The 25006-nt window shown below is 39.6% G+C and overlaps 1 protein-coding gene, 1 long non-coding RNA gene and 3 pseudogenes across 4 annotated transcripts in view; 2 read left to right on the forward strand and 3 right to left on the reverse strand.

Moving 5' to 3' along the window:
- Nucleotides 1-11918, reverse strand: part of LOC146488051 (uncharacterized) — a 30219-nt gene extending 18301 nt beyond the window's left edge. The window contains exon 1 of one of the 2 annotated variants that reach the window (XM_085119724.1): nt 11556-11918. Coding sequence is in view for 1 of the 2 variants with exons in the window: in XM_085119731.1 (XP_084975857.1) it covers nt 11014-11230 (217 nt within the window). In the remaining variant the exon portion in view is untranslated. Of the gene's footprint in view, nt 1-11013; nt 11448-11555 lie in introns of those variants that run through there. The other variant, XM_085119731.1, reaches the window with a different exon arrangement.
- LOC146488055 (uncharacterized) lies at nt 4746-11889 on the forward strand. Its single transcript, XR_014866620.1, has 3 exons — nt 4746-4924; nt 10705-10740; nt 11837-11889. It is a non-coding gene; the product is annotated as an uncharacterized LOC146488055 (long non-coding RNA).
- Nucleotides 8866-10477, reverse strand: LOC146488056 (uncharacterized; annotated as a pseudogene).
- Nucleotides 11919-16061: 4143 nt separating the features above from the next.
- Nucleotides 16062-19095, reverse strand: LOC146488057 (uncharacterized; annotated as a pseudogene). Its single transcript, XR_014866742.1, has 5 exons — nt 18907-19095; nt 18309-18630; nt 17738-17952; nt 16752-17415; nt 16062-16511 (listed from the first exon to the last, which is right to left on the reverse strand). The product of XR_014866742.1 is annotated as an uncharacterized LOC146488057 (transcript).
- A 65-nt stretch (nt 19096-19160) lies between these two features.
- On the forward strand, nt 19161-21277 carry LOC146488058 (uncharacterized; annotated as a pseudogene).
- The last annotated feature ends 3729 nt before the right edge of the window (nt 21278-25006 follow it).

A 25006-nucleotide genomic window follows, 5' to 3' on the forward strand; every position in this document is an offset into this window, starting at 1 on the left:
GCACACCTCATGTGTGACGATTGGAAGCAAAATGCGTGGCATAGCTTAAATCAGTAAAAAACAATATTACTGCACCTTTCAATAACATACGGACTCTGAACTAATGATTTGCTTGTTTTACTGCTATCAATCATAATTATGGCGACAACTGGCTAACCGCATACAATACAGAAATTGACATAGTGGGTCGAAATCCGCCAATCACAGTGCACCAAAATGACCTTTTGACCACGTTGAGCCAAACGCTATTTGTTTTCTTAAGGATTTGCCTAACAAATTGTTCAACATTAGTTGAACGGATGTTGGACAAATGTTAAGCAGAGTGTTCAAACAGCTTCAACACCATTCAACATCTTCAAGAACAGAGAAAATGTTGTATGGATGTTGAATGAAAGTTTAAACTGATTTGAATTTTATTCGACATGCTTTTAACAATGTTGAACGACCTGTTCAAACGTCCCCAACATTTGGTTCAACAAAGTGTTGAATGCATGTTGAACCAAATGTTAAAACTTTAGAGGTCTGCTCTAGTGATTGACAGCAGAGAAAAGCGTAAGGGTTGGTTGAGTCTTGAACTTCAGAGTCTGTATGTTATTGAAAGGCGCAGTAATAAACTTCGATTTTCTAAAATCTGCAGTTACTTATTATACCAAATTTCTTATAACAATTAAATAAATTTTTTAATTGGAAAAGGTTGGTGGCTCACTTACTGAAATCCAATTTCCAACATTTCCAGGACTCCCTCCCAAAACAGATGGTACAAATCGCTTGGAGTACACTTCCCATATGGCCGCTGTGCCATAGGGAACCTAAAACCACAGTCAATTAAGAAAATGAACTGTAGAATATGACTGGCCAGTTCTGGTTCATTACCTTGACGTGGGAAGAGAACATTTAACTACAGTTAGAGTTAATATGTCATGGAAATTTCATTTTATTAGAAATTCATTTCATGTATTAATTGGTACAATTTTGGGTGACAAGTGTATAAACTTTAGATATTTCCAGGCTGTTTAATGTAAGGGTTGTGACTATAATTTAATTTAAGTTCTCAGTGGTCTCGATGCCTAATGTTGCAGTTAGTTAAGGGCTCTGCAGTATCACAGATACCAAACCAGCTGTTGGCACTCTAAAGATCCCCAAATTTTCAAGGGCTGGGTGGCCCTGTTGCAACTGAGGGAGCTAGTTTACTGAAACCCAAAATAAGGTGCCTTGACTAATACAGAGAAACATACCTGACAAAGTTCTCATAAGATAATGACCCTTTCCCAGGTCAACAAAGCCCACTAGCTTGTGCTTGCCACCTACGGAAATCAATTCTAGACTCTCCTGAAAGAGATCAGGATTGTCCGTTCTTAATTTATTGATTGCCAATTTATCTATGTATGTTTTCTGAACAAAATATTATTCTTACCAAGTAAACAGTGCCATAGATAGTATGTAGTTGCGTATATCCTCAGGGAGATAATGTTTTTGTCAGTCAACTGACAGTCACAGAGAATACTAACACTATAATTTTACAATTAACAACACCATTGTTGACATGACATTGATTCTATTAGCCATGAAAACATTTTTGTTTAGAGCCATTGAACAAGCTATAAATAACTTATTGACTAGTTTTATTCTGACAAATTACTTTTCAAGCTTTTAATTTGTTGTTCGTTCATAAACATGAAATGGAACTTTTGATAAAATTTAGGGTATTTTTCCTAGAATTTTCTTTCAAATAAGGCTATTATAGCTGCATCAGTCTGATTTTGAACAAGAGTTTTGGAAAACTAAGAGCTATAATTACAGCTGTATGCATTGCTGTATGTCTAGAATGATGTTTTAGTGACTGTGTTTATTGTAATGATTGTTTTCAATGTTTATCAATACATTTTATTGATAAATATTGTAGTTGTGTAATTTAAATGTGCTTAATACATAGATTCATTAACAATTAAGTTAGAAATAAATTACATGACTCTCTTTGATTTTATAAAGTTTGAGTTTAAGTAGAAGTTACCTGGCTTTTCATCTCATCTATTGCAAAACCACCCATGTAATTTCCTGGCTTTAAGCCGCTTTCTTTGGCAGCATCCAGACACCATCTCAGCACTTTATCGTTCCACCCTGGGGCTTCTTTGACTTTGTTCTTGTAGAACCTGCAATACATTCAATTTATTATGATCGTTATTTAGTACATAACATTGCCTACTGACAATTAACCTGTTTATTACAACAACAACAAGCTTTTTTCCCCTATTTGGGCACATTACAGTTGTTAAAAAATTTGTTAAGAAAGAGAGACGGAATTTATAACAGTTTGTTCTATTAGGTACATATGACTTCCAAATGTATATATGCAGTCCTGGATTAAAATTGTGAGCTGTTAATAAATTTCCAGTATGTGTCAGTAGTTTTATCAACCTGTCATATTAACTTGACTTGGCATTATGTCAAAAACTGGGTTCATCAAAAGGATGTAGTTGTGATATTCAGAAGTGAAGACAAAATGTGCTAATGAAACACCCAGTTATTAGAAATAAGTGGTTTTTAGTAAACATAACTTTCACAAATCTATAGGAGATAAATTCAAAATGGGAATAATTGAGACATCGGGAGTATTTCACAGCAAGAAAAACATTTCTATCGTAATCTAAAAAAATTATGCTTCGTTCCTTACGTTATTGTCTTATTGCTAGGTAGGATTAAAAATTGACGCAGGCATTTTTGCAGTAAAGGTCAACGCACAATCTCATACCCTAATCTAAAAAAGTATTGAAAAAGTAAAAGTTAGTTAAATTTAATATAATTTATTGAATTATTCATTAACAAAATTTCTAATATTTTTTACATGTAACCTGACCATGTACAAAAATAAGAGATAATTCAGTGAAATTAAAAAGCTTGTGTTACTGCGGTATGACACTTATTATGAGTGTTCATTTTACATTTTATCCACTGGGAAACAATAATTCCAAATATGTTACACTAAAACAATATGGAACTGAAGTCAGAGCAATATCTACCATGACAGAGATACTTCCACAGAGTTCCATAGTAGTTTCTTCATGACACACCTCTAAGCAGTGGCTTGGAAACTCATCAAGACACTGGGTGCAGGGGATTTCCCTTTAGGGGTCCCTGCCAAAGAAAAGTAATGGGGGTTAAAATTTGTGGTTTGGTACCCCTTAGGGAGCTTAAGTCTAAATATGATATCCGTCACTGGTATGGCAGTACCTTTTAGGGTATTGAGGTGAGAAATATGAGATTACAAGAAGTATATGTCAGTCAACTGTCAGTTTGTGTATTGCTTTAGAGTTGGTCCCTGTTAGGACCACGCCCACAAAACAGAGTTCTAGTACCTTTTAGGTGGGTATTTTCAAAATTTCCGATGATTACCACCACGGCTTTCATATGGGAGTCCCCTTTGCCCCCCCCCCCCCCCCCCCCTAGATCAAGACCCTCAAATTAATGGTTAATTACATTTTTGGACTTAATTAAGATGCCAATGATATGCATTTTTACTTTTGCATGCAAGAAGTTTCTGCTGCTGTTCCCAGAAACTAGACGTGCTCAGGGATGTTGTTTGCCCCTTGAAACATGATTGACAAGTCAGCATGGTCCTCTTCGGTCATCTCAACACAGTAATAACTGCCTGAAACTTTTCTCTCAAATGTTTTTCTCTTCTCTCTGCTTTCAGCCAATCCGAGTGCTCCTATCAGGCTAGAAATATACCATCTCATTTATTCCATATACCACACGTTCGACATTCAAATCCTAGCAGTATGCAGGATGTTTGTCCCATGAACCTAGTTTAATGGCCTTAGCTCCCACGAGTCTCCTGTAGCTCAGTGGTAGAGCATACAAACTAGTAAGCGGAAGGTCTTAGGTTCGACTCGTGATAGGAGCACGCGGATTTCTTTTGTCCGAGTATCCCTGTGTCACTTTTTAGAATAATACATCATTCCCAATAATAATATTGTTATTACATTTCAGCAATTACCAAAAACATGCGATCTTTTGCCTTTTGCCATTTTCGTGGACATTGATCAATGAATAGACGTCAAAATTATTTGCATTTCTGACTTAATTTCAAGGCAGTTCAACTAAAAGACAGGGTATTTTTAGAGCAACTAAGTGTTGAATCAATCTTAGTTTTTTACATGTGATAATCAAAATCACCAGGGCGTGTGCATTCAGCTGTAACCCACATTTAAAAATACCTTTTCTTTTCACTTTATGTTGCCCAGGAAAAAATTTAAAAAAGCTTCACCTTCTAGAAGAGTAAAAGTCTCAGTTTCTTGCTGGCTTCCTTTGAAATCTTGTCAGAATTTACAATTTTAACAGCTTGAACATCTCTGTATGCTTGTAGAGTGGTAATGAATCTGATTATGTTCATCATTCGAGGTACACGATGCAGTGTAACGATTCTTGTCTTAACTAAAAACTAATGTACTGGATTATGTCAGTGTGTATAATTCTGTTAATGACTAGGAAGGTTTTCGGTAATTATGGCAATGCTACCCTTGCACAGCCAAAAGTTACAAATGTAAAATTGACTGTAAATATTTTATCTGCACAATCGTCAATTGGCTATTGTTTCTATTCATTTCATCCAATACAAAATACAGTGTAAGATCTTTCACCTGCATAATTTGCCTTTGTATTGAATGGGCATATTTTTTCCTTCCCCAGATTTGCGGCCCTATGCCCCACTGGGGGCTCAAAGGACTGAGAAAGAGAGAGAGAGATCGAGAGCATATCAGATGCCAGAAAATTGTATCTTGTGTGGCACAATAGTGCTTTTCCAGGAAAGGCTGCAGAACTGCTATTGAAGGAAATCGATATTAAAGCGTTTTGTGTGTCACTTGGTGAGGCCGGATTTTCATTTACACGAATGGTCAATAACATATTCCGTGGACTATGCATGTGGGTAAGTAGATGTAAATGTTGTTGTAATTGTGATATCAAAAAAATTTGTAATGACAGGATTAACTTGTTAAAACTTTTTTCTTTCTTGCTCGTAGAGAAACCAAATAACAAACAATGAAATAAAATAAAATTAAGAGAAAGTTCCAATTAACATTAAAATAATATGGCATTTCATTAATATTTTGAATTTAAATTTAATCAGTACATCTCAAAAGAAGTGACCTGCTGAGGGTAGTTAAACTCCAGGACCGGATTGTTCAAAAGCCGATTAAGGCTAATCCACGATTAAAAGTTAACCGAGGTTTTCAGCTCGCTCGTCTAAAATGATTTTGTAGGCTCATTTTAAGCTAATGGTGAAGAACACTTTAAGGCAAAACTTAAGGACAAAATCTTTTGGACGAATCCTTATGGATTAGTAAATATACTCGAATCAAAGGTCACGTTAACCCAGGATTAGCTTCATCGGGCTATGAACGACTGGGCCCAGCAGGCTATGTTCTTTGGTACAATAGTATTTTTCTGGTGATATCAAAAGCAGCCTCTTAAATTTGTGTTTAAATAAGGTCAAATAAGCCAGTGCCAGGCTTCCTATAACATACTGTAACGTTCACATATCCAAATAGGAAGGGTGTACTGATTCGGCTTTCTGTATGTATTTTATTGTTTAAAGTCGCCGTTACACGTTGAAACTTTTAGCTGAAACTTGTGTGCAACGGCGCTGCGAAACAAGTTTCAGCATGCGTTGCACCGTGTAACATGGTCGGTTTCGTGAAACTTTTTCGAACTTCCGTTGCGAGACAAGTTTCACGAAAAGTAGAACCGCTTTCTACTTCTGCAACGGCTCGCAACGGTGAAAAAACGAGAGTTTCACCGTGTAACACCACTTCATGAAACTGGTCTCGTTCGGTCTTGTCACGTTTCGCTGCGTAAGCCAATCAGAAACCGGGACAAGTCGGCCATGATTCATTGCAAGCATCCAAAACAAAATGGCAGACGAACACACGAGCGATGGCGATGTGGAGGAGAATGAAATACAAGAGAAAGCACAAGAGAAAACGTTTAGTATCGAAGAAAAGAAAATGTTGCTCAGTATTGTAGAAGAGAACAGATGCCTTTGGGATAGCGCATCCCCCGATTTCCTGAATAAGAAAAAGAAACACGAGACCCTCAAACTATTAGCATCATCACTGGAGACAACCCCCGACTGCATTAAAAAGAGTCTCCACAGCCTCAGGACATCAATGGTAAAAGAGGTAAAGAGAAGTAAGGGGAATAGTCAGTTCAAATCGAGATGGAATTTGTACGAATCCATGTTGTTTATGAGGGAAGAAATACTGAGGTCGCTCGAAAGTAAAGAGGAAGAAAAGTGGACAGACGAGGACATTGAAATGCTGATAAACTTCTACAAGGAGAACCCCCTTTTGTGGGATATTAGTTTACAAGAGTACAGAAACCGAGATTCTAGAACGCTAGCATTTAAGAAGCTTAGTGAGTTGCTGAATAAGACAGAAGAAGAGTGTAAGAAGCAGTGGCATAGCCTCAGAGTGCAGTTCAATAAAAACTGCACACGTCACGAGTCAAGTAAGAAGAGCGGCTCTGGTACTGATGAGGTGTTTACTCCATCATGGAAGTTTTATGACAGCATGTTGTTTACAAAAGAAAGCCTCGAAGTTGATGCATCCAGCAGTACTCTAAGTGACTCTTTAAATGACAGTGAGCCAGTGCCAAAAAGGAGGAAGAATATTTCAGTGAAAACAAATGATACTGTGGATCAATCTGAAAAGGCCAAATTGGACATGTATCAAGCTGCAATTGATGTTCTGAAGGCTCCATCCTCCACTTCTAATGAAGGTACCTCAGGAAGTGGAGAAACGGAGGTTTTCGGCAGGCTAGTGGCTGAAACACTATCACGATTTGACACTAAGCAGAGGGCATTTGCTAAAAAAAGGATCAATGATGTACTCTTTGACATTGAAATGGGTGGCTCACTCCATGGGTCATCTTCATTATCTGTTATACATCCAAACTATTCAAGTACTCCGAGTTCCTTTCATCAAGATTCATCCCAGCACATGAGCAGTGGTTTACATTCAATGTCTTTTGCATCTCCTTTCTGAAATAATATTTAATTATTGGTTAATTTAATAAGTGTGATCTGTCTCTTTTCAAGGTGTAATTTATTTCATGTGTGCCTATTACACATTTTTTTATGTTAACTTGATTATCAGTTACTTGTTACAGCGGTGAATGATGCAAGGATGTACATGTACGTGTGGTTTACACTATTATTTTGATGAATATCTCAGTTCAAACACCAGTTGCTGTTCAATGTTTTGCCCTCCATCACCCAAATTTATAACGTCAGTTCAACAACAGCCGAAGTATAGTAGACGACAACGATCTGTTTTTATGTCCTGGACTGGTTGATTTTGGTAGTCATCAGGTTGAATGATGGAATTCCTAAAAACACCAGTGCAATATCTAGTAGTTGCTGGTGTGTGGACTTATGTAGTGCAGAATAAGATCAAAAGTAAAGTAGATGTAAGTTTTAAAGTCACTCAAATGTATTTGCTAATAGAATACACCCATGCCTAAACATGGTTGCTGGTACTTTATTCAACTTGGTTGTGTTAATAATGGTAACTCTGAAAAAAATTAATTATGGGTTCATGTAAATTGAATATTCAACTACATTAACCTTTACGTTAATTTTGTTCTTGTTCTTGATAATCCTAAAATGAATGGATACCAGTATACAATACGGGTGATAGTTTATCTTCTGTAGTGAAATGGACTGAATGCATAAATGGTGGCCAAAAAATTATTATTTTGTCCTTGTGCTAGTAGACCCACTATTGTCATTTGCACAACAAAAATAGAAATGAAATGTTTCTTTATAACAAGGCTAGTTGGTCTAATTAGCACAAAGAAAAGGAATGATTCATTGACCACTGTATATGCATTCGGTCTATACATAGTTCTATATTTTAACTTCAACAAACAGTTAAATTTCAACATTGTGGTATTGGTACAAGGTTGCTTGTCTCAAATTATCACATTTACACAGTACCTGAAGGTGGCTTGAACCAGTAACAACAATTTTGGAGGGAATGTCTTATTTTAAGGGATAACTCTACAATCCTGTTTCACAAAATGGCAATGTTATGGTACCACATAAAACAGCATTAATTGCTTAACAAGATGCATTAATTGATATGATGTAGTAGGTCACCATGGCCACAAAAGACACACCTAAAAGCGCTCTATATTTTGTCTTTAAGCGCTTTTAGCTCAAAAACGAACCCTGACCCCCAATTTTTATTTTCGAAAAAGTAGTTAGCAGCTCATATAGAACTCTCTGTGAAGTTTGAAAAATCCTCTGGAGAGCTTTCAGAAAATTTTTTACACTTTGCAGAGAGTTTTATTTAAGTCTGTTAATCACTTTCCAGGAATTGAAATTGGGTTCACCGAGTTCGTTTTTGAGATGTAAGTGTTTAAAGACAAAATATAGGGCATTTCTAAATGGCTCCTTTGTTGCCATGATGATATATTACATCAGATAAGTGAGTCCATCTAGTTAAGCAATTATTGGTCTTTGGTATGTGAAACAGTGCTGTAGAGTTAATCCTTCTTATTAGACATTCCTTCCAAATTGTTGAGACTGATTCGAACCACCTTAAGAAGATGTTCATATTTATTTACCCTTCTCTTCACAGATCGGACAATTTGTAGAGAAGGAATGGATACAATTTAAACTAACAGAAACCAGTAGCTGAAAAAAAAAAAAAAAACAGGCAATAGTAAATTCAGGAGATCTACCCTTTTGTTTTTTTTTTCCTTGATTGATGTAAAGGCATAAATGCAGATGTACATCTAGTAGGCTTTGTTGTGTAGTAAATGTTCAAGTTTTCAAAAGATGTAGGATTGTGTTTATGTACATTGTTCAAACAATGCCACATTGTCGCCATTGCCAGGGCACAACTCCCTCATTATTAAAGTACTCCTTGAACTCATCCCTTATCTGCTTTGCTCTCATCCCATAATTATTGCTGCACTGGGGATTAAAATCCTCCCAAACTGGAGCAAAAGACTGAGCTCTCCATGTTCCAGGTGTTACATCACCAGTAGCTTCATCTTCTGAGTCAACACGGGTACTTGATACATCAGACCTGTAGAAAAGTACAAATAAAATGCTTTTTACAAATGGGATCACTGTGAACAGAATGTTATGGCTCTCCTTCCTTTGAGGTTGTTGAGGTAATGTCTATACGGGATTCCTATGGGAGTCTCTAGTTAAGCCTTACCGTAGTAGATTATGGAGGGTAAGTGCTGCCAAGACTATTTCCTTCACTTTTCCAGGCCCAAGTTACATTGGGGAACAGAAGATTCTCCCTCTGCTAACGAGGATTCCAAATCCATTTTCAGAAATCCTTCTCATACGAGATAACCTGTAATTAAAAATCCTCTCCTCAACAGTCATCTTACTTTGAGGATATGGCTTCATAAGATAGTCTGTTAAGCCAAAGGCATCATCCCCAGTTAGCACATATGGTACAGGCATGGCCCTGCCTGGGAGTGGTTTAGGATCTGGTAGGTTCAGTGGATTATCTTCAGAACTAAGTAAACTTTTGAGATCACTTCGTTGCCATACGCCACCATCTGATGCACGCCCATTGGCCCCCACATCTGCCCAAAAGCATTCATAGTCACCTCCAAAGATAGCCATCAAAATTATACTGTTATGACCTTTGTAGTCATAATATCTTGACCCAGAATTTTGAGGCTGTTGGATCAAGACTCTCTTCCCATCCAAAGCTCCTATTCCGTTTGGAAAGTTCCAACGACTTTCAAAGCGTTGAGCAACAGATATCCACTCTTCTTGGGTGGATGGTGTCTTCAAGTACCTTGGCCCTATCAATATCAAATATTGCTTGGCATGTCTCGACAACAATGGAGGAAATGCAAGTACGACTTATACGAAAGCTGTACTCAAGCGATTTGAATGTTTCCCCAGTGGCCAGATATCTAAGAGTCACTGCTATTCTTTCATCAGGCCTTATGCTTTCACGCATCAAGGTGTCTTTCTTTTCAATTGCATATCCCACACTGTCCACGAGGAATCGAAATTTCTGCCCATTTACTCGAAAGAACTCTGTGTATGCAACTTCGTCTTCAAGTTCAAGTTCTTTCACCAACTGATGGTAAACTCCTCTGGTTCTTCTTCTTTTTATCCAGTCCCTTGTCCAGACTACTCTGTTTCTTTTCCGAGCATCCTTTTTTTTGCCTTCTTCTTCAAGTCCTTCAAACATGTCTACTAATATTAAGACTGCCAACGCTCGTCTCTTCTTATCTCGTGAGGCGGCCATGTTTACATTTTGGACTTTCGCGCGCTCACGGCCAAGGGCATGGAACTGGTATCGAATTATTTTGCGGGAATCTGGTAACAACATTTTGAGACCAGTTTCAACGTTCCCGAACAAGCTTCGACATTTTATGTTACACAGTGCAATGCCTGCTGAAACTTGTTTCGCAGCGCCGTTGCACACAAGTTTCAGCTAAAAGTTTCAACGTGTAACGGCGGCTTAACAGCTTAACAATTCAGGCCGATAGAATACAAAGTTTCCCTGTCGACCCGGCTTTTGAGAGACTGTGCCGGACAATTCAGAGAATTTCCCGCCACAAATGAAGGAGTGGTCGTTTTTTAAAGTAAAAGCATATGAAAGGGGAAGGAAGGGGCGACGAGTTCGATAACAACACTTATTAGTTCTGTTTTTTTTTTAGACCAGGTTTTCATTTGTCAGATGTAAGCAGTACCAGGTTTGTGTCTCTTCTATCTTTAATAATGATGATCATTCATATATAATACACAAAAGGACAGGTAACCAGTATTTTAAATGCTACCTACATAAGTTATTCAATTTAAAGGGTTGCTTAAAGACGGTAAAACAAACTTTCTGAAATTTCAGTGTTTTGACAATTACAGGCATTCCTTTGCTTAAATTTTTTTTTTTTTTTTGCTCTCATTGAAATTTAAGATTTGTCAGTAGCACAAATACAGGAATTCTTTTGTTTAATTTTCCCTAAAATTACCTCGACACAACCAGTTCTTTTTATTGCCTTTCCTGCCTTTTGGGTGCCCAACTTCCTTGGAATGGTTTGTGCACAATTCTGCACTTGTGAAGTCTTTCTTGCACCCTCTGAATGGACGCTGGAAGACCTTGGGATACTGTGCCCCTTCAGGAGGTATCCAGCGAGACCTTGTGTCGAGGTGTAGTTTTGGTTGAGCGTGTTCCGACATGTCACACATCTCCACTATGTTAATTGTTGTTGTTGTTTGTTGTTGAAATAATGGAAATGTTGACTTTTATTTATTTTTTTGTGATACGAGTTTTTTAAGGTGTTTAGAAGGCAACCAATTTTTTTAAGGAGACTGCTGGTAAATCTGGCTCCAGGTACTGGTAGTTACAATGCTGTCAGGGTTAATGGGCACAAGTACATGTATGTATGTTCAGGGTTCTAATTAAATGGTTAAGTGGGTCCCAAGCAGAAAAATCATGCATAGATACACTCATACATGTGTACATATATATACATATGACATATACGTAATTGTATAGCAAAGAGAGACTTACAGGTATAGGTGGTTCTGGTGGTAACTTTCGTCTCTCTTCGTGTTGTGCTTCATTTTTTGGTCGGCAGAAGTTTCTTGTTGCCGTGCCTCTGGTTTTGTTCACTTTCTTTTTATCCTGAGTGTTTTCTTCTATAAAATATCAAGATGGACTTTTTTGTTCGGTCTTTTTTCAACATTCACTTACAGCATGTAAGCCAAAGATTACTCTTTGCAAGTTAATAACTGTTTATTATTATAATTGACTTACAGTGATGTTACCCTTTTTTTTTTTTCTATCTTTAGATCCCTGACACAAAGAACAGCCTTTAGTCCAGTCAATCTACGGTTTGTGATCAAACAAATTGCAACAGAATTTTTCTCACTGCCATTCATTTGAGGATGGTCCACTTAGTAACATACTAAAAATCCCCCAAAATCCGTTAAGGGGAACACGCCAAAATTTAGTATTTAAGTACTGGCTCTCACAAGATGTAGGCAAAAACCAGGGGATCAAATCCAGAAATGACCATTTAACTCAAACGTGTTAATTCTTTAATAAAATAAAATTCCTTGACGCTCATTGGCTAATTACATGCAGAGCGTGAAATTTGAATTTGCATTGAAAAAAAACTAAACTGGAAAACGCATTTTTTGTTAGATTTTTTACATTCTAGTTTCAAATGAAAAAAAAATCTTTCCTTCAAGCCAAAGAGAAATAATTTTGAATATGGGGAAGACAGTTATTTTACAAATTCGCTTGACAACAATATCGCCAAGATTGTCGCGTATCAGTTGGCAAGTCCACGTGAGAAAAATCTCCGCCAAAAAATGCCAATAAGACCAATAATTATTGCAAAGATAACTATATATAAAAAAATGCAGAAATCATAACTACTTCTTTCTCTTTTCGTTTGAAAGAATGTCACTAATCCCTGAAAAGTTCCTCTTCAAACGCGTTCACTAGAGCCAATGGATGATTCCCGTGGTCTGTTTCCAGTTGAACGTCACTACGTTCTACGCTCTCAAAGGTTTTCCGCAAAAACAGTAACTCCTCTGCATGCAAATGCAATCCGTTTGCTTGGATTGTGGTGATGTTTTTTTGGGCAGGAGCACAGACAAACGACGGCCAAACTCGTAAATTGTCTGTTTCCGGAAATGGCTACATGCAGTAGGTCGTCAAACTTTTTCCTTGGCTTTGAAAATGGTGACTTGCGAGATTCCCAGGCAGTATGAAATGTCCAGCGTTTCTAGGCTTATGGCAGTTAGCATCATTTGCAGAAAATGGCGATCTGTTACTTTCGTCAAGGCCAAATTTAGGCTGATAAAGTATCTGTTAACTCTTCGTGGTATAGAACGATACAAGCTGCCGCTACCGGACAGATCCAGATCTTACCATTCTCGGGCCTCCATCAGTTGAAACCTTCTGATTGTTGACCACCGCGCAAAACAAGTTCCAGCTGCTCTGGCAAGGTCATCAAGAGTTAGGAAACGAGAGACGTAAATCCATACTACCGACAAAGCATTCAGTTTTACTCGAGGAAAGCTCACTCTAATGGTCAAATGCGTACGAGGAGTAAGAGCGGAACTAAACTCTTCTCACCTTGTGACATGCGAATTTGTTGTCGGTTATGTCTTTGTCAATTTCTTTACGTGTGAAATTCCAGTCTTTATTTGGCGGAAAGGTCTTTGTGAACTTTTGAATACGTCATTGTTTTCAACTCTTTACTTGTGGAAATTTCAGTCTATATTTGGATTTATTCCCAAATTGCTGGAGAAGAACGGGTTTTGTATTAGTCTTCCATGTGCTTCTGAGCTCACTATACACGTGTGCACGCATTTTTTCTGACATGGAACAAAGGTAAGCCCAATTTACTTGACTTGTATTTATCACAAGCTGGAATTATGCTCTCTTCACCGTCTCAAATTCATTTATATTATTAGAAAAAGATGTGGTCCAAGTCATCACCAAGATTCAGTCACCAGGAAAGCGAAACACCGAAAAACTCTTTCGTTAAGTTTTACCATTACACTTGAAGCGTACTAGCAAGAGGCCAGGAAAACAAGGGAAAATGTTTTCTCGGTTTTCAGAGACATTGGTAGCTTGCAATTGTCCCACGATGTTTCCCAGTTTTTTCGTGCATTGATTCTTGTTTTCAGTAAGCAAAATATGTCTCCTACATGTCAGAACATTCCGTGTTTAGCAGTGGTCACGTTCCCTTGTTTTGCCAGGCCTTAAGAAACAGATTGGCATGATAACTCTCGAAATAGTGATTTATCCGAAGCAAAGCATTGGTCAACCAGAACTTGATCGTTATTCTCTTTTGCCCAGGTCGACGTGCTGCACAGTTTGTATGGAAAGGTTACTACATTTCCCAAGAAGGAGAGAGCCTTCGCTAGATGGTGAAACATTTGCCGAAATCGCAAGAACAGCCCATGTCGCAGAAGCAACGACACAGGTGTATGTCATCGACATGATTGCTAGGGGTTTTAAAAAAGACCAACATGAGAGGCTCACCAGTGAAATGAAAATTCATGTAGAGTCCTTTGACGAATATTGCGAACTCATGTCGAGAAGTGGTACAACACTCAGGGAAATCAAAGATTCAAGTTCAGCAGAAATAAGTTACAATCAAATCAGGGCGATCATTGCTCTTTTTATGAAAGATTATGAACTCTAGGTGTGCTGCTATTTTTTGACAAATACAGTTACAAACTAAATGGAACGTTCAGTTTTGTATACTGCACACATGCCAGTTCACTTTCCTCATTTTAGAATTTTGTTTCATTTCGTTATTGCCAAGGTAAATGACACCATTGTAAAGAAGTCACCGTTGTAATAAATGCAGCTTTTATTTGAGATTTGCTGTTGTTCCTCCAATCAAGTCTTTTCCAGGCTCTCAATAGTCGGGGGCAAGCGACAACTACAAGTGAAAAAAAGGAATACTAGGATGTGTGACGCGTTAGTTTCCCCCCTGTATTTTTCGCTTGCCTGAGTATTTGAGAGTCTGTAACAGGCTCCTCTCCAAGACACTATTTTCACACCACTTCACGTTTTCCCATTGATATCAGATCAGAGGCTCTGCACAATGTAATTACTATCTATAAATGCATCTTATAAAGAAATAACAACAAAGACCTTGATGCATGAACACCTTTCAATAGTATGTGCACTGTTATTGAGGGGCGTGAAAAGAAAAACCTATCCCATTGACATTTCATTTCCCTTTTACACTTTCTATGCCCATTATTAAAATACGCTCAAATAGCTTCAGAAATGTTAAAAGATGATCAGCCATTTTCTGCGAAACTCGCAGTTTTGTCTTGTGACACAAAAATTAAATACTCTTATTTACAATTTGGGATATCCTCATACAAGACCCATATTCTGTGTACTCCGAATATGGGTGTTGTCTGAGAATATCCCAAACTGTACTTGAGGATACCCTCATGTACAGTTTGGGATATTCTCAGACAAAACCACGATTAAGCAAAATATAGCCACGAAAAGCTCAGTGCACTACACTCCATTGGCCACACCCTGCCCACTGACTGGAAGGTCCCTTGTGTACGGTCAAAGCTAAGCTATCAGGTCTCTGGACTGCTGGCTTGAAAGTTGACTGTCGTTGGCCTTAAAGTCAGGATTCCAGGGAACATGTTTTGTCAAATCAGGACTGATGTATAGTGCCATGGTTTTCTCACAATAATATTATTCAATATAGTGGTTTGGAAAAAAACCTACACTAACACATCACACGATTTTGCTTAAAACTTTGTTACTGAGTTTTGTTTCCATGAAATGGCAATTTTCCTAAAGAAGCTACAGTCAACTCCTTCTAAGTCAGAGACCCTTGGGACCTGCACCAACTGTCCAGCTTATAGCGAATTCAAACACCGTCAATTGACTAAAAAACAACACGCAGGGACACGTCCTTCTTATACAATGTCCATTAAGATAGAGTTAATTGTATACCTAGTTCGAAATCACTTATCTCCACCTTTTATTTATCTTCTATTCAACAAAAAAGTTTCTGATCCTTATAAATCGGCTAAGAAAACAACCTATGAACAGACCTTTGAAGCCTTAACAGTGCCCAATACATAAGTACTGCTTATTCCAAAAATGTCAAAAAAATGTCAAAAATTGGGACAGATCAAGTAACATAAATAATTTTGGAGAATAGTGAGATAAATAACGTTGATGACATAAAGCGGTTTTCTAATCTAATATTGAATGTCCAAAGTTCTTTTTCCACAAAAATTAATTTAGTTCAGCCAGCCACTAAAAATACAAAATCTTTGTAATGGTTGCAAGGGTTAGCGATTTATTCCAGGTATTCCTCATCATAGCATCCAGCCATTGTGCTAGGAGATGTATGTTACCTGCTTGACTGCATGCTACAATTGCTTCATCATTCCCATGACTGTGAGAATCGACGATTATGGCAGAGCTGTCAGGGTTCACTGCTAGAAGCATGGCACGCTTTTCGGTCATTATAACAGGGCATGATCTGTTCTGTGCCTCCATGAATTTTATTTCCTTTGGTCATTGCTTCAAGCAGTGATTTCCTACATGAGTCAGGAAGATTATCCCCTGTTGGCCAAAGCAGGTGTCCTCCCATCCAAACTTTCCCCATCAGCAAGGCAATGAAGGCACAAGCATTGCTGCCTGTCCTTCCCAGGATGTTTGACTGAGATTCTGGGAATGTCCACTCCACAATACCTGCCACATATGAAGAAGGACTTCCCTTAATCAACCCTGCTGGTGGCATTTCAGGTGGTGATGTACTTGTCGTGGATGGTGGGGCATTTGGTGCTTGAGGAGGTACGCCAGTTGCGTGTGCTGAATTGGTGTTTGAACACTGGGGACTGTTAACTGCTGTTCTTGTCTGGCTGGGGTCTGGTAGACAATTGGATTCTTCCCTTCCATTGTTGTCCTCCACAGGGTTTGTAGAGTTAGTAGATTGAGGCATCTCTCCCCCTTTAGAATAAACCAAAATGCCACAAATAAATTACAATAACAAAAAGAAAAAAGGCCACATAGGTCAAATCTACAAAAATGTTTGTTGAAACAGCAGGCCTTTATCTACTATTTCTCTTGGTGTCAGGTTTAAGGGTTAACATTTTGTTGCAACCTTTTTATTAATTCAAAAGGATGTAGATAGAACTCGAAACAATACCTCTATAAAAGCAAATCATTCCTAGATATAACACTTAGCACCTTCTTGTTGCACCCTTCTGATGTCTTCCTTCTTCCATCATATCCTCTGCCAACTGCTTTTGTTTGCGATGGTAGGTACTCCACCAGCTCTTTATTTGCGATTCTTTCAATGGAGGAATGCCGGCTTCTCTCATGGCTTCAATAGCACTGGCAGGATTGGCTCTAATACTGGATGTTCTCTGGTTTTCATAGAACAAAATCATATCCTTTTGCTCTCTAGAGAAGGTCACCCTTTTCCCCCCTCCTTGTTTGAGAGCAAACCCAGATGATGGTCTCTCATTTGCTGGGACCATGATGCTGCTGTCCATGAGTGCTAATGTTGGATTTCCAGAGGCATCTGAGGTCAGTTGGATGAACTAGACAGAGTGAGGGTCTCGTACCTCATGCTGGCCATCCACTGTTTCGTCAGTCAGTCTCCACACATCGTCTGTTGTTGTAGCACCTGCAACTAGAACACTTCTGAGGGAGATTGACTTCATCTGCTCCTTTGTTTTGCTGACCACTTTTCCATGTCCAGCAATCGACTGCGCTTTGATCCCACCCTGATAGGGGCCATCATCAGAAACTTAAAGTTTCCAAACAACAATATGTCTTTGAAGGTGCCAACTTTTCCAGTCTTTGATTTGTCAATGATTAGCCTCCTGCACCTGACATCCTTCATTGTCTGAAATAACCAGAAGGTTTGATTTTTTTCAAGAGAATTGTTTCAAATTTGTGTTTGGGGTTGGTCATAAACTTGTTGAGATTAAAATTATTGGATTTGATTTGAGTTTATAAACTTTAGGAAATAGTCAATTTTGCTCCTTTAGAATTGTCGATTTTTTATAAGCACTTATTAGTTGTTTTGAACACAAAAGAAGTGCAGGAAGCAATCAGCCATGGCTTGTGTTTTTCTGTGAACTTCTCTCATTTTCTTAAAAATTCCATACGTGTACAATGATATATTTTCTTGATATGGATATGTAAAAGGCGATGACATCCCCTACCTCAAGGAAATCGGCTAGCTGTTCCCCTGACTCTAAGTCGTTTCCAACGCGGACCCAGCGTACCATTTTATGGGACACGTGTGCAAAATGGGTGTTGAGGACTGTCTTCCTCTCTCCGGCTTCAAAGTTATATTCTGACAACTCTATTCCAAACACAGCATTTACTTCAGCCAGATATGTGAGGACAGCAGAGTTATGGTAATGTGGAGCGTTAGCTGTAAAATAGTTTGCAATTTATTGGTACTTCATAAAATGACACTTCCAAACACTTCCAAAACATTAGTGAAATACTGGAAAAGTGTGATATTAACAATGCATGTTGACATTGCTTTTTGGTGATATCTATAAAGTACATAGCAAACCAAAGAGCTGTGAGTCAAAAGCCAGAATTTTTTTTGCTGCGTGTACCTTGCTATCATGATCATGATTTTAACTAAAGGTTACAGTATATACAAACCAAAAATCCTGGATGACTGCCATACGAGATTCACAGATGATTCACTATTATCTAAGAAATGACTGTCCCAAACAAGAAAATGAAGACCAGTAAAATTATATTTGAATCGCTTACCAGAAAACAAGTAAACTCGAAAGTTTGGAAACACTTTTTGCATCCAAGCAAATCCAACGTCAAGAGCAGACTGTGTAAACTAGGCGTCTTGCTTCATATCATAGCACCAAAGGTCTAGCACATCAATCCTTCTTTCACCAACAGCAACGTGTGCTATGACATAGAATCCATGGAGGGAAATGCCTCTCTTCCCATACCAATCGTGCTGGATCTCACGGGAACGCATACACAGTTCCAGTTTTATCTTATAGTCAATTATGACCACTGCTTCTCCAGGTTTTAGACTCTTTAACACAAACCTTAAAAATGAACAGCATTTCAACTTATTAGAACAACATTTTTTATACATAATGTTCAAATCATTGTAAGGCTACAAAAAGAGTATCCACTCATTTTTATATAAATACCAGAGTAAAAGATGATGATGCTTTCACAAGCGGTTGAACTTGATCAATATAACCAAAGGCGACAGGCATAAGTAAATTATCGATAAGCTCCTATACTATACAAGACTCAAAACAAAATATCCTTTCAAGAGTGTACATGTTCCAGAAATTTTGATAGGCTGTTGAAGCTTTTTGGACTGCTTTCTAATTACACTGTTCCTTTCTTTTGTTTTGCATTCTTGGTATTCTTTGAGGAGTGAAGAGGGAAATGCACTTGTCATCTTATCATCTTCCCTCTTTCCTGCATCTCCAAATGTGCTGCTCCATTTTTTAGACTGTAGAAGATCGTCAACCAGGTCGTAGAGTGCATCATCATCGCCATGCACATATGTGCCCAACATCTCCTGGAAACGTTTTATTATTTCGCCTCTCATCTCAGATTTTCTGCTTCGCTCATAGTACTGATATGGGCGAGTGGGCGGCAAAGTTTCAGCTTCCATGGTTTGGTTTGTCAAATACTGTGTGGATGAGGAGGGCACGGAAACTAAATTCCTGCATGTGCTGGTGGCAGGTCCGTTGTAATTGGAAGCAATTTTTCATCCATCAACTTCCAGCCCCAGTCTTCTGGCTCCAGCGGTACACCTTTCCACTGCTGAATTTGGAAGTATACTCTGAGACTGTGATACCCAGTGGCTGCGGACGTAGGCGAAAGGCTCTCTGGCTGCACCAATGTTGTCCCTGTAGCCACTTTCTGGCAGAACTTGGTATATCACAAGGCGGTGTTGCGATTTATATCAGGAAAACTCTGACAGTGCTTGATGTTTACCGCTCAACCGATTATGAAGTCATATGCGTAACTTTGCTTCTTCCCACGCGACATCGCTTTTTAATCTGCGGTGTTTACAATCCTCCAAAGCACAGTTACAATGAAGGTGACTTAATGAACCATCTATTGTCTTTTGTGGATCAAACAATGGACGTTCATCCTGGAACTGTTGTTGTGTGTGGCGGGGATTTAAATCAACTAGACATCAAACAGTTTGAACAACTGACTGGATGGAATGCCTTGGTAGATTTTCCCACGCGTGGAGAGTCTAGATTAGATAATTGTTTATCTAATCGTGCAGAGCTATTTGGAAGGTGTCGTCCTTTCACCATGTTAACCAAAAGGCGATCATATGGGAGTGGTGTTACCAGCAGGTACAAAGCTTCGTCCAGTTCAGCGGAAAGTCAAGATCCGTGACCTGATAGAGCACCGTAAACAGGATATTTATAAAGCACTAGCGGAGGAAGACTGGAGTGAGGTTTATCAGTCTCTGGATGTAGATCAGGCTGTTAGTCGCATGGAACAAATTATTTTGAGTCACCTGGAAAAGTGGATGCCGATGAGAACAGTGACTATGTCGTCACCTGATCCGATGATGTGGATGACGCCACTTGTTAAGTCTCTGCTTAGACAAAAGTCACGCATTTCCACTGGGAGTGCAGATCGTATAAAAGCCATAAATAAAAGAATTTCAGATATCATCTGCGAGAATAGAGGGAAGTTCTCGGCTGCGATAGGAACCCGTGACTGATGGAAAAGAGTAGATGATATATCACAGCGTCGGCAGCCTGGCGCGGTTTTATCCCTAGACCAGGATTCTCTCCAGAAGGTTAATAATTATTTCGCCAAATTATGTACTGATGATGTTTATACGGCACCAACACCATTGGAGATAGGCAAGGAAATGGAGATTCCTACTGTCCCGGAGAGGGTTGTGTGGAACAGTCTTCAAAGGATTAAGAAGACAGCAACTGGTCCTGACGCCATCCCCTATACTGTTTGGAAAGATCATGCTGAGCTGGTTACCCCGGTGGTAACTTGGGTGTGGAATCTATCGTTAAAAACGCATACCTGGCCTCAATCGTGGAAGAGATCCAACATTAATCCCCTGCCAAGTTGAGGTGCCGAAAGAGAAAAGTGACTATCGTGGAATAAATGTTACACCAGTTATAGCTAGGGCCTTTGAGAAAGTCGTCTTCAACACGCATGAGCGTGATGTAGTAGAGGAGAACTTGACTACATCGCAGTTTGCTTACAGGGAAGGCGGCAGCTGTACGGACGCGCTCATTGCCATACAACATGCGGTCAATCAGTACCTTGACGATCCACAGTGTACAGCCGTTCGACTTTATGCGATGGACTTCAGTAAGGCTTTTGACTCCGTAAAAGGTGACTTGTTATTTGTCAAACTTAAGCAGTTAGGTTTGAGTCCTTACATTACCAATTGGTATCTGAGTTATTTAGAGGGTAGGAAGCAAAGACTGTTATATGATGGATTCGTCGGGCAATGGAAAGATGTTAATAAGGGTACCACGCAAGGAAGCGTGAGCGGCCCCCATCCATTTACCATTTTCCTTAATGACCTAGAGATAAGTTTGAATGGAAAGGACATTCTGTTTAAGTATGCTGATGATACTAGTATTGTTTCGCCCGTGTGGAAAGAACACACCTTTGCCAATACCATGGATTCTAGAGGTTGTGTTGCATCCCAGAATGGCATGTACGAACAAAATATTCGCACATACATTTGCGCCTAGTGAGGTCTTGGTCCTCTTTATATTCCAAGTCTGTCTTGTCTTCGACCTTTGCTTGGGCTCAGGTTTGAAGAAGAGCTCATTTGCATTCATTTCGGCATGATGACAAAGCAAGACAAGCAGATCTGTGTCATCACCAACGAACACAGTCGTGATAGATCTACAAGACTGTATGGCAGTCTGGACGATGAGTAGATCTGCATCTCCTTTTCCATGGATTGTGCTACCTCCAGATTGTTGAAGCTTGTTTCCGAATAGATGGATAAACTTCTGCTTGTTTTCCTTATTTGCAAGAAACTCTTCTTTTTTCAACTTGGCGATCATGGTAGAATCAAAATTCACGGTTAGTCCGTAGGCACCTGCTCGACACTGATGAGTACCATCTTTTGTTGCTGGGCCATTCTGATATCCGTCAAACACTACTGTGGCCTTTCCATGTTGGCTACATACTGAACATACAAAAAGGAAATTGCATCATGTGTAATGCCACGTGGCCAGGGGACACGGTGAAGCAGAGCCCCCCGTCAAGAACAAAATAGACATTTCCAGTTGGTCTTCCTGTTTGGCTGTTCTTGGTAATTGTCCAAATGGCATCAGCTAGTGCTGGCTTGTTAGCTTGTCTCGGAAGAAGTGAGGAGTTGAATAAAGCTGGAGGGTAGCTGCACATTTCAAACTTGAAGAATGCCTGAGGATTCTCATACCGTCCTCCTGTAGCAACAACAGTGAGTCTCTGAAAAAGTAGCTGCGGGTCCACTTGGATACTGCCCTTACTGAACCTTACTGCACTCTTTGACGCAAGTGTCTCTACTTGGTCCTTCTTTTGAAATGAATGGGCATGAATGTTCTTGCCAAGTATTGAACACAGAACCTTCTCTCCAACATGTTTGGCTTTGTCAGCATTTACATCCTCACCAGCAACAACTCCAGTCGTGATACAGCGTAATGAAGGATATGCGCTGAAGGGATTTCTCTGAGACAGGTATGTGACTAGTTCGTTAGTAATCTTATAATCACGCTCTTGTCTTGCCTTCATTGTGTCCTTATGTTGGTCAGTTGTATGATACATCACACCAGTTAGATTCTGCATGGCATTGTTAACATTTGCACAAACAGGCCTGGATACTAACCAAATCAGGCGCTGTGACTCTGACATGCCTCGACCTCTGGTAAGTCCACCGCACGTTTTGACACTACGCAAGAGAACCTGTTCGATTGCCAAATCAGTGGATGAACCAGCCCAGTAACGATCACACCTTCGTACAACGTGCAGGCCATCCTGGAAACTGGTGTACACTTCTGGTTGTTCCTTTTGGAGGTCATACATCGACTGTAGATAGAGGTATGCAGATTTAGCATAGGAATTGTAACCTGCAACAGCGAAGTAGGGAAGCATATCATGTACTGCTTGAAGATGCAGTTTCCAATTTCCTGTGCGTTTTGCTCTGATGAACGTACGTAGTATGTCCACCATATGCATGTACTGAATCCAAAGAACAGTGGTGCCTTGATTTTGCATACAGCTTCGTTTACTTTCTAGTTTCTTTGCAATCTTATGGAGAATGTCTTCAGATTTAACTTCCTCAGCTGTGCATTTACCATCTATTAGTTGTTTAAACAGCTCTCATGCTAACTCTAAATCCATGTCAGTGGGCCGTGGCTCGGTTGCATTCTCCTGTTGTTCCTCTGTACTTGTAGGCTCGTCAGGCTTAGTTGTATTCTCCTGTTGCTCCTCTGCAGGGTCGTCAGGCTCAATTGCATTCTCCTGTTGCTCCTCTGCACCTGTAGGCTCGTCAGGCTCGGTTGGAATCTTTTGTTGCTCCTCCGTACCTGTAGGCTCCTCAGTCATTTGGACTGCGTCATAAACCCTGGTGTCGACTGGCAAGGGGATGTTAAATGTATTACACACCACCAAGGTATTCTGAGCTGCATCAACAAGAAAATGGCCTCTGACGGCTCTCGCAACTGCTTTACTGGTAAGCATATGCCCAACGACGTTTTTTGCATACACTAATTCTAGGACTTTTTGTAGACCCGAACCTGCCATTATATGACCAATACAACAAGGGAAACTCATTTCGGTGTGAAGACCTCTCAACCTTAGAACAATTGATTTAAGTTCACTATCTTGAGGCTCACTTCTGACAATCATGAGAGCATTCAACTACAACGGCTGGTCAAATATTATGACTGGTGTAACGTGATAACGCTTGACTTATTCACTAACAAATAGAAGTGTAGAATAAATGCACGTCTTGTCGTTTGGATCCAGGTCTATCATTGGAAGAAACATGATTGAGGACTGGCCAGGATAATCGCCTTCGCATATCTTTTGCATAGTCTGTGGTTGAGTCAGCTTCCAGAGAAGGTCCAGGTTTGCCGAAGTATCTCGCACCCCTAGGCTTTGTAGCTCTTTATAGTACAGTGGCGAAGCTTCTTCGCCTGGATCATGATAATGGCGAATGTTTATTCATCCAGCTGTGGCTATGTCCTCAACAGTAACGACTTTGTTGGGAACTGGCTTGCTTATTGTTGTGCCAGACATTATTGTAGCAATAATCCCCATTCCATGAAATGTACCCGTTCCATCTAAAGTTCTTGTATTATGGTCGACATTGTCTGCAATATATTATTGAACGAAGTGACCTGGTGTGTATCCTGGGATGTCAGTGCCATGTGATGCTGCAGCACTTCTTCCAAACTTCTGGACTGTTGGATACGAAGAACAGAAACCGTGAGCGTGTAGTGAGTCAGTGAGGAACTTAGATGCAAAATGATGATGCATTTGGACACCTAGACGAAGCTGTAGAGGTGCTGAAATCACCCTTGGCCTTGTTGCTTGGACAATGGCTTGTCCAACTGAAGCAATCTGCAGCTCAACGTCCTCGCCGACAAAAATAATGTGAAGGAAAAGTCGCAACAGATCAGGGATGAACTCCAAATTCTTTTCAATTGAAGACATTTGGTCGCTAGATGGGAAATTGTACCTTGAAACGTCTAAGTTCTTGATATCACTTTTGAGTAGCTTCGCTGCTGTCTCAACAATTCTTCTTGCCTTCTCTGCTTCACAAAATCCTTTTTTTGGCTGACGATAGAACTCGCTGATAATTGATGACACTGTATGGTGGAATGTGACAACATTGGCTTTCTTGTGCAAATTAGTTACCACGATTTTGTCTCCAAAATATTCCTTTAGCTTTGCTTTCATGTACACAGCACTATATGCCTGTTTTTCGGAACCCTGTAGATACTCCTGCATTTTGTTGACAAGATCAGTTATTGTAATTTGCTCCTCATCATTCTCCTGTAGGAACTTTACAACTTTCAGAAATGCCGTAGCCATACCAGTGTTGACTGGCCTTCCCTGCCGCGGTCGCTTTGTGTCCTTGTCTGAGCCATCATCACTGCAGTGTTGTAGAGGGACCTGCTTACCTGTACGAAAGTTAACACTGCATGCTTGATGGTAAACAGCGTCTGCTGCATGCAGATCTTGAGCATACTCTAGTCTGCCTAACACTATTTCAGACCATTCATTATTTCTTTCTTTGCAGATCTGAGCTATAGAATCTTGCAAGTCTTGCATTCTCACAGGATTGACTTCGTTTTCCCCGTTTTCTTCCGTCAGTTTTTGCTGGTTGGCCGCAAAAGAAACAGTGTTCTTTTGTGTTGAATCTTGGCTTGACAGAACGTCCACCTATAGCTGGTTGTTTTCCAATTATCTTTGAAGTTGACTTT

This window comes from Pavona decussata, unplaced genomic scaffold, assembly GCF_977016875.1.
Source record: "Pavona decussata unplaced genomic scaffold, jaPavDecu1.1 SCAFFOLD_11, whole genome shotgun sequence".
NCBI classification, from domain to species: Eukaryota; Metazoa; Cnidaria; class Anthozoa; order Scleractinia; family Agariciidae; genus Pavona; species Pavona decussata.